Below are 15756 nucleotides of genomic sequence, written 5' to 3' on the forward strand. Positions count from 1 at the left end.
GACAGCCGAGCAGAAAAGGATACACATATTTAAGGAAAGACACAATTAGAGAAATGGCCTGTCTCCAAATAAATTGGAATTAGACATTAAATGATAAAAAAAAGTTACATTTTTTTTCTTCTCCTACTCCTCGGAGAGATATTTAATTAAAAATCTAATCAAATAAATGACTCTCAGCCAGCGTGCCTGTGTGAAGTCTTTTCCAATCCCCTCTTGGGGCGTATGGTCACAACACGCTGTCCCTGTTAACTACACTTGCCTCAGGAGTCGGTGTTAATAAGCTCTGCAATTGTTGCACATGGTTCACCCTGTTTAGGTCTTTTTAGTCAATAGATAGATGTAAAAGTCCTCTCCCATGGGGATCTCCACCTCCTTTGATGAAATTATACTTTTGCATTGGGTGCAGTTGTTTTGTATACTGTGCGTTGAGATTCATTGTCTGTGTGCAGCTGGCAAAAACACAAATGCGTCATCGCTTATTCCCGTACGACGTGTTCAAAAATGATGTTCAGGGGCATAGATTAGAAGTTACCAGTGGACGTCACGTGCTCAGAAACGGGGTTTGTCCCGGTTTATTCACTCGTTATGTTTTCTGTACCTGCGTTCTCCGCTGCCTCATCATTCATTCTCTATTTTGCTGACAGGCATGAAAAAGAAAAAATGCTCTGCATCCATTCAATAAATCCAACAGTCAAACAGGAAGGTTTGAGGAAGCGTAGGAGTACGTGTCTCATTTGTGCTACAGGCCTTTATTGGTTTTTACTACTACATTGGCCTAGTTTCCAGAGTTTCCTCTTTTCTGTCTTACTATTTATTGGGCATGAAAATTTTTCAGCATAATGTAGCTGTCTTCACATTTCACCCATGGTGCCGTCCTAATGACCGAACGACTAATATTTGCGATAAGTATTGGAACGTGGCCCAGTTAGATAACCTAGTAACACAGGTGTACCCCACGTCAATATAAGAGAAAACAAGTGTTTCTAATGTGAAAAGCATGGAAGTGTGGCGGTAACACAGAGAAAGATTTTTATTTGCCCCCCCCCCCTGTTTCCACCCACATACCTAGAGTGCCGGTGTCCCTCTCAGGTATTTAACAAATTAGACACAATAAGTCATTTAATTGCTCGGTTTTCATTTCATGCACTTGTTGCTCACGTGTTTGCTTGACACATGCACGTGCGGAGGTTCCCCTCATTACATGGCAGGTTTGTGATTAACGAGAGAAGTTAGCGAGTTATACTAATTGCTGTATTTTTTATGAAGATTAGTGGGTTTGCCTAGAGGTAGTGTGAAGAGGGGATGGAGCAATGTAAGAAACTGAAGGATTTGCTTTCTTACATTATCTTTTTCTTTGGTTGTCTGAAGATTAACTGCATGAAGACTGATAATGTCATGTAGTGTCTTTGACATGCAAGCGTGTTTCAAATGTTTGTTTTTTTGACCATAGATTATAACCAGGCAGTCCAAGATGCCAAAACCTCCTCATACAGAGACTTTACGCTCCACTTGTGGCACATACTACTGTCTTTTATTTCCAGTTCACCCTCACCCATTACCCTCTCCTTTCTCTCTCCCATTTTCTTTCATCGGTCTCCCAGGACGGAGTCGGTTGCTGAGAAGATGCTCACCAACTGGTTCACCTTCCTGCTTTACAAGTTCCTCAAGGTAAAACTGTCCCAGAGGCGCACACACACAGATACACACAATTGCAGAAGCAACAGCATCACCACTGGTGTTTGAGAATTGAAAAATGTCTCACTAACAAGCGCACACATTCACAGCTGCAGCATTAGATAAGGCAGAGGCAGCAGGGTTCCTATTCCTTACCTCTGCCTTTCATGTGGTAAATTCTTCTTTCTACCAGTTGAGGGATCTGCAGAGTCTGAAGCACTGTTCAGACACAGCTGGCCATGTTGGTTTGATCACCGTAGACTGTCGCACTAACCTGTCCTTTCTTTGTCCCAAGCTTGATTCTTTTAGAGCCAGGAAAGTGTCTGTGCGTGTATGCATGGCTGTGTGTCTGGATGGCTCTTCAGACAGTTGGGGCTTATCAAAACAGGAAGCCACACATCTTACACAATTGCATTCTCTTATTTCTCTTCTGTCTGTCTTTTTGAAATCCTCTCTCTGATTTCATATCACAGGGACTCACTATAGCTTAAAATGTGATAAATTCTTGCTTCCACACACACATTCTCAGCTTTCAAACATTGCTGCAACTAATCAGTTAGCAACGGGGCCTTAAACCCCCGCCAGGGCAGGCATTCTGGTGGACAAGAAACCAGCCAAGCCCTCGGGGATCCCAGTTAGCATCTGTGTATGCGAGTGTGTCCGTTCTGGTTGTGCACGCATGTGTGTCTTGGCTCCAAATTAGAGACTGGACGGCGAGAGTGTGGTTCAGTAAAAGGGGAGTGGGTTATCAGAAAAGCTGTTAGGGATTTTTTCAGCAGCTGTGTTTATGAACTTTAGTGGAGACAAAAATAACAGAGAAACAATTAAAAAAAAAAAAAAAGCAAAAACACGGAAGATTGTGGAAAGAAAATGGTTAAAAAGAGGGCAGAGGTGTTTTTGGAGGGTTTAAAGGGCGTGTAGGGAAATATGGGTGGGGGGATGAGTACTGAAGTAAAGAGTTTCTGTAGCTAGCAGCAAGATTAAGCCTCGCTTTCATCCAACCTTTGCAGTTTAATGCCTTTCTTTCTCCTATGTTTTTGGGAGTAACATGAAAGAAAGGCCTGGAACAATTTCAGAGTTCAGCCAGGTGTAAATAGAGATGGGTAAAGGTCAAGTACCTGTTCAAAGAGATAGAGCTTTAACCTACGAAACGAACAAGAGATAGGAAAACAAATCCTTTTATCCATTACCCTATTCTAAGCATTCACTTGTCCTCTGTTGCACAAGCTTGTGTGGGATCACATGGTCACTTTATTCTGCTTTAGAGAGAATTTTAGACGAATTATAAAATGTGATTGCTTTAGATTAATTCAATGAACAAATGGCATATATTATAATTAATTTAACAGGACACTGAAGTCAAAAACACTGTAGCGCAGCAAAATGTCTGCGCGACACAATGCTTTTAGAAACGTATAGCATCAGTGCTGCTTTTCCTCACTGGCACCATTTGAAGGAGACAGAAGGACTGAGACGCAGCGCAGAGCTGGTTTGTATGCTGCTAGACAGAGAGGACGTCTGCCAGTGTGCTGTGTTTTCACCATAGGAGGCAGGCAGTGCTAGATTATCCCACAGAGTTCATCTGACAGCTCACCAAGATGACTGACTGGCGTTGATGCATGAACATGTCCAATGAAGCTCGGAGGGCAGCACTTGCAATATTCGGCTTTGCCTCAAGGCACAAAGCTGCAGACAGAAAATGTGAATCACTGGTTAAAAAGCACTAATGTGAACATTATCACACCATGAACGCTTTTAAATACACACACACACACACACACACACACACACACATATATCCTCATTTCGCATTTACGTCATCAGTTTTGTCTGCAGCGATAAACATGTACTCGACAAATTGCTTGCTGAGATCAGAGATTTGCACAGCATTGCAACACTAAGTTATTCTAAACAAGCAATGATTAAGATAGATTATCTAAACCAGTAATTCTCAGTCTTTCTGACCTCCTGAGCTGCAAGTAATTAAATCATAATTTAATGCTTTTTCATCAGCGCACCTAATTTGAAGGTCATAAAATATAAATATATCTCAATTAGTTAAAATCAACACTGTGCAGTGTTAAAATATTAACAAGAAGTCAGGAAAGACGGCACATGACACCTGTAAGGAGAAAATACAAAGCCATACAGGCAGTGCTTAGTTTGCAGGCCTGCTGAACAAGTGAATGGAAAAGAGGGGAAGCAGAAACGAGTGTGAAGAAAAGAGAGACAGGGAACCCAACATCCCAGTGCTTGTTGCCCATTTGACACGTCTCACACACCAAAGTGCTTCTCCCAGCGTTTTTCACCCCTCAGTCGTTAACCTTCTATTAACTTCTCCATCAATTGCCACTCACTCACACTCACACTTTCTATAATTTCTCTCCTCCTTGCTCACTCACTTGCTCACACACACAAATAGAGGCTGTTTTTTCTTACTGAGGAAGCGACACAGGGGAGAGGCTGGAGGTTGTGTCAGGGGGGGGAAGGGTTTTTGTTTTTAGCGTGCTGTTAGCCAACACAAGCTGTGGCCTTGTCCTTTACTGCTTCGCCTGTGGTTGTCTTAAAGAAGATTAGAAATATAATTGAAGAGTTGCTCTGAAAAGCTATGCACTTTTTGCTGCCGTGTTTTTGCTTGGAAAGTTCTTGAACAGTTCAATGTTCAGTTTTCACTTTGTACAGTATGTCTTTCTCTCCTTTTCTTCATATAACCTTTTGTCACTTTTCCTTGATACCTGTCTCTTCCTACTTCATAATACAACTGCGTGTCTCACTTTTTGAAGGAATGTGCCGGGGAACCTCTCTTCATGCTGTACTGTGCCATGAAGCAACAAATGGAAAAGGGGCCAATAGATGCAATCACAGGAGAAGCCCGCTACTCTTTGAGCGAGGATAAACTCATCAGACAGCAAATTGACTACAAGACTTTGGTCAGTACTCAAAAACATACTTTCTGGACACAGGCGCATTTGTTTCTGAACAAGGTTGTAAAGCAGATGGATGCTTACAACTAAAACAGCGCAATGATGCAGAGCTGATATTTGTCCAGTAATTTTGGAAAATATTCTTTTATCAAAACAGGATCCAACCTGCTAAATCATTATTATGCCTGTATTGATAGGAATAAATAGCTAGCTGTGCACCCCTTCTGCTCTTTAACACTGATTCTGAGGTGCCATATGAAGTGTTTCTTTGCAGGTCAAACACAACCACAGGGTCATGCTCTAACACATCAATAGTTATTACTTCCAGTCTGTGCTGACCCTCTGGTCTAAATGTAACCTGTGCTCTTTCCCTTCCGCCCTTTGCATTTGTAGACGCTGCACTGTGTGAACCCGGAGAATGAAAATGCTCCAGAGGTGACAGTGAAGAGCCTGAACTGTGACACAGTGACACAGGTGAAGGAAAAGCTGCTGGATGCTGTGTACAAAGGGACGCCTTATTCCCAGAGACCGAAGGCCTCAGATATGGACCTTGGTAAGGAGCTGGAAAAAATGAACAACATACAAATATCAAATCACACGGAGAGTCATAACACACAGCTGCGCTGCTATGGGAGATAAAGAGGGAATTGCTTCAAGAGCTCTCTGACACAGAAGGGAGGCACTTCTGACAGGAGTGGGAATTCTGATCCTAAAAAACATCTAGTAATGTGTTTAAAAGTCCGTAAAACTGCACTACACTCACTCTGAATTCGATCTAATTACAGTAGATTAAGTCGTAGAAACCTGATTTGCTGTTTGGAAGTTTAAGTTTATGATGAGAATTGATTGGTGTGCCTAAAAGGGGCACTGACTCTGTCTATGCTGTCTGTCTTGAAAGATTCTTATTCCCTTTCTATTAAACATTACAACCTTACTTAGCACTCTTGTGTGTGTCTGACAGAATGGCGGCAGGGCAGGATGGCTCGTATCATCCTTCAGGATGAAGATGTCACCACTAAGATCGACAATGACTGGAAGAGACTCAACACCCTAGCTCACTACCAGGTAACCAGCTTCTTAATACAGCACAGAATCCCTTGAAGCTATGCTGGAGAAAAACCTCTGTGCTTCTTATTGATGGCGTATTTATGGATTCTTAGGTTACTTATCAAAATGAAAAATCCAGAAATAAATTCCATGTGAGCACTGTGAAAGTTTCTTTGGCTGGACAATAATCTTGCTGCTGGTTGAATGTCTGCTTCAGGTGACAGATGGCTCAGTGATTGCCCTGGTACCCAAACAGAACTCGGCCTACAACATCTCCAACTCCTCCACATTCACCAAATCCCTCAGCAGATACGGTACGAAAGAAGGTGTGTGTGTATTGTATGTGTGGAATTATAAAAATTCTGACTTGTTAATTTTATTTATTTATTTATTTGCAAAACTTGGGATGTTGTTCATAGAAAGAACCTTTAAAAACATCATTCAGAACCTTTCACATGTTAATTTGGCATCTGTCTCATCTACATTAGCAAATTAGCTCAGTGCTTTTCACACCTGTTTACATGACCTGGGACTTGGTTCAAACTGTTCCACAAATACTGGTTTCAATTTACATACTTTGGCCCCTGGAAGCCATTAAATATGATATTGCTAATCAAGTATTTGTGCCCTTATCAGTAATATAGTACATTTCTCCACACAGTGTTTTAAGTGAGTTCCAAACCTTTGAAAGAGTTTCGTGTCAGTTCTCCTCTCTGCTGTAGAGGAGTGGATAGTAGTTTTATTATTACTCACTAGGGCTGCCACGATTTGTCGACTAGTCACGATTACGTCGACTATCAAAATCGTCGACGACTGATTTAATAGTCGACGCGTCGTTTGAAGCTTTGTAAGATCCCAAAAGACGCAGGAATAAGTGGCAGGATTTAAGAGTGTAATAACGGACTGAAACAGAAGATGGCAGCATTGCATGTACAAGGATGTCAGCTACCGTTAAACCCCGAAGAAGAAGAAGAAGAAGAAGCAGCTGTGTCCCAGAATTCATAGCGCGGCCCAGCGCAGTTTCCAACAATGGCGGCAGCTAGTTAGTTTTAATGTTACTCTTATTATTCTTTCTGGGTCACAAAATAAACGTTTAACATATTTTCAGGCGAGAATGTAGCTGTGTAAACCTCAAATATCTGCTCAGTTTATCAAGACACCACATATTTTCAAAAGCGCTCCGACGTTTTCGGAGACATCTGTTACCCACTAGCTCGTTAGCGAGCCGGGGGCTAGGCTAGGCTAACTAGAGCCGTGAGAACACCGGACTCCCCGCAAATCATTTTCAAACCCACCGCCGTCTTTCGCTACTCAGGTTAAATATATATGAGTCACTTAGATAACTTAAAATGTTATTGTTTGGCTTTTTTTTTTTTAGTATTTTATTTGTTCCTGAGTAAATCCGTTTGTCTGAGATTAAAGTTATAGTTTTTGCACAGCGGAATAAACGTCAAGCAGACAGCTTATCAGAAGTGTGAGATGCTCCAGAATATACTCCAGTGTCCTGTTATAGTTTAGATAGCAAGGAGTTTATTAAACTTCACCGAAACAATCTGCAAATTTCATAAAAATTTAACAAACTATCATCTTGTCTTTACTTTTAGTGAGCACATACCTTAAACACTTAAAGCTGTAAGCTAATGATAGTTATATAAGAGCAGATGCTGCTGGTGCAATAAGCTGTAGTTTTACGTCTAATGGATGATGATCTGATTAGTCGACTAATCGCAAAAATAATCGGTGACTAGTCGACTATCAAAATAATCGTTTGTGGCAGCCCTATTACTCACTTACGCCACAGTTCTGTCCACTGATGTTCTTCATATCTTATGTGATAAATTATTACAGGTGTAATATTAGTTCACATGAAAGTCTAACAGACATAAAACTGATGTCCTTCATTCAGCCTAAAGAGGCAGATCAGGAAAATAGAGCTGTTTTTCATCTGGTTATATTAGCTCACTTAAACTACTTGTTCTTGTGTTTGCCTTCCTTCGTCTAAGTAAAGTTGCCTTGGGGGGGTAGCTGTCACAGACAGCTACCTGAAGCTTCCCTTGTATACATGATTGTGCAGAAGACTGTTTAATGATCCCTTAACCTCGAACATCTGTTCAAACAAATGCTTGGCCTTCTTGGGGGCATACATGGAAAACAACAGCGTAGCTAAACACAGTATAGCAGTGGTGCACTGAAGTTGTTGCAAAGGAATCAGAAATCTTGAAAGTTTCTTACATATGTGAAATCAAAGAGTCACATGGAGAACAGCATATTTTAGATACATTTTTAAGCTAACAAAATGTCAGAGCTGTCAAAATGCCATATTTGTAATAACTGGTTTAATGTTGTGAAGTAGATCTCAGTTCCTCACGACGTTTTTCCCCCGTCCCCCCCTCTCTTCTACCTCTATAACTGTACAGAGTAACTCTACTCCAGAGCCCTGCCACTGTGGCATACACATAATACTCACTAACACCCCCATCATATTTGCTCCGAGCTTACCTGGTTCACATTCTGTCCTGACAATTTCAAACCCCTCAGTCCTTTGCTGCTTTGTCACGCAGCTGACAAGCATTCAAAGTGGAAGCGTAATACTCTGTGTCACAGATATGACATCAATGTCCGACAAAAGGAGAGAGGGGGCAGGTGAGAGAGTGATAGATGAATTTATTTTGCAGTGAAAGAGTGACATGTAAGTAGAAAAAGCTGTCACATTTCAATAGTGCTTTTAACTTCAGTCAGATTTTGCCGTCTTCAGCTATGCCAGATATTTCATTTGTCTCATTGTTTTTTCTTCTTATATAAATGTTTCTCCTTGAAATGGTGATTAAGACGGCATGAGTCATAATTTATAGCATTTAACACACAGAGCAGCATGAAGGTTTTTGGCTCTTTGACTTATTTCTCCAACACGTCCTCCTTTATCTCTGTGCAGAGAGCATGCTCAGGACAGCCAGTAGTCCAGACAGCTTGCGCTCCCGAACACCCATGATCACCCCTGACCTCGAGAGCGGCACCAAGCTATGGCATCTGGTGAAGAACCACGACCACTCAGACCAGAGGGAGGGAGACAGAGGGAGCAAGATGGTGTCTGAGATCTACCTGACCAGACTGTTGGCCACAAAGGTAAAAAGAGGCTGCGTATTCTCTCACACGCGCAGACCCAGCCTCCCGACTCCACCACATCCCTGTCATGTAGCCCATTTCCACCAGCAGCCCCTGTTGACCTTTGTTTGGTGGTGGTCTCTAAGCTCATTAACATTTTTCGTAACCTTTTCCACAAAGACACACATATGCAGAGTCTTAATTAGGAGGTTGACCTTTGACTATTGAGTTGTTTGGTTGGTGTTACTGGGCCCTCTGTTGGTGGCCTCGGGGCTTTTAGGCCCAGGCCAGTACCCCACGATCATTATTCACCTAATTCCTCCATGTCCTCCAGACCACACTGTGGAAACTGTTTAGGTTTTTATGCAGCATGTGTCCTCAGATGATGATCAGAGAGGTTGGTTTAAAGGCTGGAGTTAGGTCAAGTGTTTGTTGATACTGTGCAAAAACAAACGGCAGGTAATTTGTATTTCTTCCCCGAGTTAGTTGTTAACCACTACGGAGCAGTGTGTGACTGAGCCTCCATGTCTGTTAGATTAGGTTGTGAAACAGAAACTATTTTATTTTCTTTAACTGCTGAAGCTGCTAAAGCAACAACAGCTTTTCAGAGCTATAAAAGAACAGCTAAGAAATGGCTGTGAAGGCCTTGCAGCCATATATATTTATGTACAGTCTAAAGCACACGTTTCCTATAAAGTAAAAGCTTTTGCCCAAATTCATACTTCCACTAAAATAAGTGATGATAAAATAATGTTATTTAAGGATTAATTTAGCAGTGCTAATTACCTTCAAGAAACACCTTTGTTTAATTTTTGCATTAATTGTTACAAACTGCACTTAAGCACAAGGGAAAAAAACCCAACTAAAGTCATTAAGAGAAAAGCTCTTATTCAAAATGCACCCATTTGGTTGCACATTTCCTCAAGAGTAAGAGCGGTTCTGTTCTCTGAATAATGGATTCCAATGATTAACTTGACGATATAATATGATAAAATGTTGCCTTCAACACAAATGTTTTAGTCTAGTTAAGTGTCAGCATTTGCTGTTCGGGCCAGAGAAACGAGGGGGTATATAAAAAAGGGTTTTATTAGATGTATGAAAAGCCAAATTAGCATTTTTTTATTAAACTTGTTAAATGTGAGAAATGGACGACTTTAATGTGTGAATTCTGGCACATCTTAAACACACACATAAAAACACGTGGCCTTCTGTTGGTTTCTGCTCATATACCACTGAATATAAACATACCTCTTTGCATTAATTATAAAATGTCATTTGTCCATATGCTAAAACCATGTCAGGTTCTTGCTCTCATTTGCAGAGCTCCCATGAGCTCCCAGCTATGAAACTGCAAGGTTAGCTGCATCAATGCTGCCTCAACTGGGAAGTGATTAACATACAAGCCAGAGGAGGACAAATGGGGTGGGGGGCACCTAAAGCATTGCAGTTTGTTCTTATTTATTACAGCCCCCACAGCTCTGTGTGTGTGTGTGTGTGTTTAGGAAGCTGATTTGTTAATGTGTGAACGAATACAAAACTGCAAATTCATCTTGTGGCTGCTTCACAAAAGGTTTTGTAAAACGTGGCCTGGATGCTTGAAAACGGGGACAAACGTGTGACAACTTGTGGGAAATATCAAATCATTTCAACTTCAGAGAACTTTGTTAGGATTCTGAATTCTCCAGAGTTGTGCGATGTGGTAAAACACTGCAGAACAGCCTTAGGCTGAACTCTCATTGGGCCCTATCCTAAATACTGTAAAGAACACTAAGTGCTCAACATCATCAAAAATTCTCCCAAAGTTGAAGTACTGACAGCAAAGCAGAGTCATCCCAAGTACCTGCTACTGACAGCCATCGCCTGCAGCCACGACAGCAAAGAAGAATGTGCAAGCAAAGGCAGTTGTGTAACTGGACTGTTGAAACATTAAGTGTAACGGGGACAAAACACTTATCTCTATATGTCCATCTTTGGAGACAAAATCTTATGTACACAAACAAACTGGCACATAGTTTTCCACATTTCTAAAATTTGTTTCACCACTTTTTGCATGCTGCTGTTTGCGTGAAAGCCCCAAAGAGCAGGAAAATGTCAACTGGTGTAGTAAAACTCCTAATCCAGTATTGATTCCTGTGCTCAGGGTACGCTCCAGAAATTTGTGGATGACCTGTTTGAGACCATCTTCAGCACAGCGCACCGAGGCAGCGCTCTGCCTCTCGCCATCAAGTACATGTTTGACTTCCTGGACGAGCAGGCAGACAAACACTCCATATCAGACCCTGATGTACGGCACACTTGGAAGAGCAACTGGTGAGTTTGCGCGCGTGTGCAAGCTGTGAAAGGGCATGACTGGCAATATTTGATTGCTGGTTTGTGTTTTGTTGGCATTGGTGTTGCTCAGTAGGAACAATATTGGACAGTAAGCCAACAAATATGGAACACTTTTACATTGTTAGTGCAACAGAATGCACCACGCTTGTATTTTTCCCTGCCAGTTCTAGTATCTAATAGAGCTGGGCGATATGAGATTTTTTCATATCACGATATGTTTTTTTCATTTCAGGCGATAACGATATCTATCACGATATAAGCCAAATAACTATATTTGTAAGATTTAAATGTGCCGTTGCTCACAAGTAAAATGTGAAATAATCAGCAGCTTGTTTTTAAATATTTATTTCCCATAATAAGTTCAACAGGGTAGATGTACTTAAGGAACATGAGACTTTTTCAGATAAATAAAGGCAAATATTGCAAACTACACAAAAGGCAGCCGCTAAAGCGTTTAAGTTTCAAAATAGAACAAATGAAACAGACTAAATTGTCAATTCCACTTAGAAACAAAATATTAATTCTAAAAATAAATCTTAGTTTGTTTTACAGAAGAACAGACAAAACTGACTAACTTTTGTCAATATCAAATAAACTGAGAACTAAAAGGAAATTCTCAATCTCTCCTTGTTGTATAGCTGAGCTTTTCAAACAGTTTTAACAGTTACTTTAGTCTGACAAAAGCCGAATGACGAATTAGCGCTTCCAGTCAGAGACTGAGGCTACGTCCACACGTACACGGGTATTTTTGAAAACTGAGATTTTCCGTTTTCGTTTTAAAAAATAATCCCGTCCACACGTAAAGGCAGAAATGAAGGAAAACGCTGCTATGAACATGCCAAAGCAGCAGGTGGCGCTAGATTCCTAACCGTGCAGAAATGTTGGCCAATCAGAAGTCTAGAAGCCTTGGTGGGAAAAAGTAAACAAAGCTGGGGCATAGAAGCAGAACCGAGTCGTATGTGTGGACGGACAGTAACTGTGTGTATATGTAAGCATTTAAACACTGCAGAGAGTAGAATTAACAGTATTGTAGAAATTCATTGCACCGAAACAATAACGTGGCGCACAGTGTGACGCATGCACCAGTTTATTGTATTTCCAGACTTGCTTTCGGCACAATTTACAGTGAACGCTACTCTGTTTTTTGTCAGACTTGAAATAGCTGAAATACCTTCAAACTATGGAACTTCTATGGCTCTTCCGTTCGACAATCTCTCCGGCGTTGGAACCATCATCTGTTTTCTCTTCGGTCACGCTCGGTTGATTTTTCTAGTCGGCACACTCATTTCCTCCATTATGCGCTGGCTGCTTCCCAAACAAACACATGTGCGGCTTGGCACTTGCGCTGTACGTAACAAGTCACGCGACGTGACGCTGCGGCTGTGATTGGTTCGGCTCTGCGCTACTGAATTTGGATTGGCTGACCTTTTTTTTTTTTTTTTTTTTTAAGAGAACAAGAGCGGCGAGGTCTATCGCGATAGCTTAATTTCTCTATCGAGTAAAAGTTATATCGCGATACATATCGTTATCGTTCTATCGCCCAGCTCTAGTATCTAATCACTCGAGACTGCTTGTTCAGTGTGTATGCAGCTTAATGCACTGGTGTGGTATCTCTGCACATTAATAGACCAGTCCTTGTAGCTCTGCAGCTCATCCTTTTTTCTTACTGCTTCCAGTCTTCCACTGAGGTTCTGGGTGAACGTGATCAAGAACCCACAGTTTGTATTTGACATCCACAAGAACAGTATTACAGATGCCTGCTTGTCTGTGGTGGCTCAGACCTTCATGGATTCATGTTCAACCTCAGAGCATAAACTAGGGAAGGACTCACCATCAAACAAGCTGCTTTATGCTAAAGACATTCCCAACTATAAAAACTGGGTAGAAAGGTATGTAAGCATGGTGGATTAGACGTGAATGTTACATTTGTGTGTTTTGTTATATTTCATACAAATATTCAACTGTTTTCGTCCAGGTACTACTCTGACATTTCCAGGATGCCGGCTATCAGCGATCAGGACATGAGTGCCTACCTCGCAGAGCAGTCACGCCTGCATGCTAACCAGTTCAACAGCATGTCAGCCCTACATGAGATTTACTCCTACATCATCAAGTACAAGGACGAGGTGAGATTTAAGTCTTAGTACTACCTAAGAGAAGGAAACAAAGCTGTACTAATGTTACATACTAAATACAAGCTGTTACTTTTGTCTGTATACAAAGACTTACCTTCAGTCTTATTGACATTTAAGAGGCGATTGGGGGACAGGGCTATGGCTCTTTAAATCCTCTTGCAGACCATTACATGTGGAAACCATTTGAATACAAGCGCGCTGATCCACACAGGTGTGCACACGGGTGTTCACTGCTCGTAGACTTAAATTACACCTTTCTTGGCTGCTACTTCAAAGCACATTGTGCGCTGTCTGTCCTGCGTGCTGCACAACAACATTGAATATTTAGTATTTATTGCTGTTTACACTTAGCTAGATTAATGCGATGGTGTTGTGTTTAGTATGTTGCTTTGTTTTTTGTTTTTTTTGCTTGTTTTCTATTCTTTTTCTCTTAACAGGTGATCCAGGTGATCCCCCCCCCCCCCCCTTTCTCACTGTCCCTCTCCCCTTCTGTTTTTCTTTTCCTTCCTCTTTCTTTCTCCCTTTCCTATCCCTCACTCATGTCTGTCCCGTCTGTAACAACTGAAAATAAAATAAAATAAATAATAAAAACAAAGGTCGATCAAATGGACCAATACGGCAATGCCACGATGATCCATTTGGAAAAGTAAATCCATTGGGTATCCTTGTTGGTCTTCAGACAACAATTCTGATGGCTAAAGAACCAAATGGGACAGGCGAAAAAAAAAAAAAAAAGACATTTAAGAGGCGATTTAGTCGGGCTAACTGAATAAATTAAACCAACTTTTGCATGCTTTATGACCCAGCCATGTGGGAGTCCTTATTCATCCTTATGTAGGAATAACATCTTTGTGCTTTGAAAGCAGGAGCTGTAAGTTTTTTTTGCAGCATTTGCTGACCTCTAACCCCTTTTCCCCCCAGATCTTGTCAGCTTTGGAGCGAGACGAGCAGGCAAGGAGACAGAGACTGAGGAGCAAGCTGGAGCAGGTCATCGACACAATGGCGCTGACCAGCTGAGGACCATCGAGCACCTCCTGCTCCTCCTCACTCCTCCTCTCCATCTGTCTCTCTCCCACGTTCCTCTCACCCAGACAACAAACAAAACTCCAACCCCCAAACAATACGACAGACGAAACTGCAAAAGGACCGAGGCAGTATACTGCAAAATGGGGGGATTCGGCAGAGATGGGCAGGGCCTGTGTACGCTTACATGTGTATGTGTGTGTGTTTGTCTGCAGCTCCATACAGTGTGTCTGTGTGAGAGGCTAGGACACGGGACGTTTTTTCACACATACATACATGGAGAACATGTCAACTCGACAGCATTTGATTATTGTGGATGTCGGTGTTTGTGGTTTGCTTGATTTTGATTTCAGGAGTTTTGTTGTGATGACGCGATGGTCAGGAAAGAAACAACGGAAGCCTGGAAAGAACTCCATATACGGCATCATTAGCGGAACGGACCAATCTGTGATGAGCCAATGGAGAGAGGATCTCTCTAGGTCATGTGACTCCAGATGTCACAGTTAGAATTTTTTTTCTTTTTTGTATAAATGTAATCAACTGCCCACTCTCTGATCTCTCGCCACTTGTATTACTGCTGAATTTGCACAATTTACAGAAACGTTACAAAGCAAGACTATATAGATATTATATATAAATACAGCTACGTTTTTAAAGAAAGATTAGGGAGTAAACTTTTTTCTTTTTTTTTTTTCTTTTCAAACCAACAAATACAATAAAAATAAGACAAAACACGATTTGATGTGGACAAAAAAAACAACGAAAAAAGAAACAAAAAAGTCGTACTGTGCCATGTTTTCTTTGAATGTTGTTTAGTGCAAAGACATTTTGTTAGATGGAATGTGCTACCATATGATTTTAAATATGAACATGCCTAGTGACTGAAAAGAAGTTTTTGAATAACAACCCATCATAGGATCCTTGTTGAAAGTGACAAAGAAAAAACACAAAGTCGCCCATCTCCACATCTTCCAGGTAGAGTTCATGGTGTCACGGTGATAACATGAAGTTGCTGTTGTTTCTTATTCAATCAGTGCAATCTGTTGGTTTCACAAAGCCAAATATATACCTACAGGATGGTTGCTTTATCATGGCCACGTTGGTGTCTGTTTCTTTAATTCAAAGGTCAAGAGGTGACAGTTTTAGTGGCTCGTAGTTTAGTGACGGAACAATGAAGTAGCTACATTGCACTACCTTAAATATTCCTCTTTGCGCTGATACCACCCTGTCTAACTTTCCAGAGGTCATGCTTTTGTGTTAGCCATCCCTGAAAGGATCATTTTCTGACGGTTCTGCAGGAGCAAAGTCTTTATTATTTACAGACTCTGTTCATTCAGCAACCACAGTGAGGTCAAGTAGAACTTCACTGTGGAGAAACAAAGTCAGAAAAGCCATTTCCAGCCTCAAGCCACTTTCCCCCCTTTTTTCTGTTCTCACAACAGAGGTGCAAAGAAAAGACTTAGTGTTATTTCTCCACCTCGAGAACATATATGTTTGAGACATGGGTTTAAGCTTTCTGT

The 15756-nt window shown here is 41.3% G+C and overlaps 1 protein-coding gene across 4 annotated transcripts in view; it reads left to right on the forward strand.

Annotated features, from left to right (window-relative positions):
* plxna1b (plexin A1b) overlaps positions 1-14900 on the forward strand; it is a 185316-nt gene extending 170416 nt beyond the window's left edge. For 2 of the 4 annotated variants that reach the window (XM_026168467.1, XM_026168468.1), the window contains exons 23-32: positions 1602-1668; positions 4458-4604; positions 4992-5151; positions 5560-5663; positions 5863-5971; positions 8578-8768; positions 10888-11057; positions 12755-12967; positions 13054-13204; positions 14135-14900. In XM_026168467.1, the coding sequence (XP_026024252.1) occupies positions 1602-1668; positions 4458-4604; positions 4992-5151; positions 5560-5663; positions 5863-5971; positions 8578-8768; positions 10888-11057; positions 12755-12967; positions 13054-13204; positions 14135-14230 (1408 nt within the window). In that variant the 3' untranslated portion in view covers positions 14231-14900. The remainder of the gene's footprint in view (positions 1-1601; positions 1669-4457; positions 4605-4991; positions 5152-5559; positions 5664-5862; positions 5972-8577; positions 8769-10887; positions 11058-12754; positions 12968-13053; positions 13205-14134) is intronic. The other 2 variants (XM_026168469.1, XM_026168470.1) reach the window with 1 other exon arrangement.
* Positions 14901-15756: the final 856 nt, after the last annotated feature.

This window comes from Astatotilapia calliptera, chromosome 5 (assembly GCF_900246225.1).
Source record: "Astatotilapia calliptera chromosome 5, fAstCal1.2, whole genome shotgun sequence".
Classification (NCBI taxonomy): domain Eukaryota; kingdom Metazoa; phylum Chordata; class Actinopteri; order Cichliformes; family Cichlidae; genus Astatotilapia; species Astatotilapia calliptera.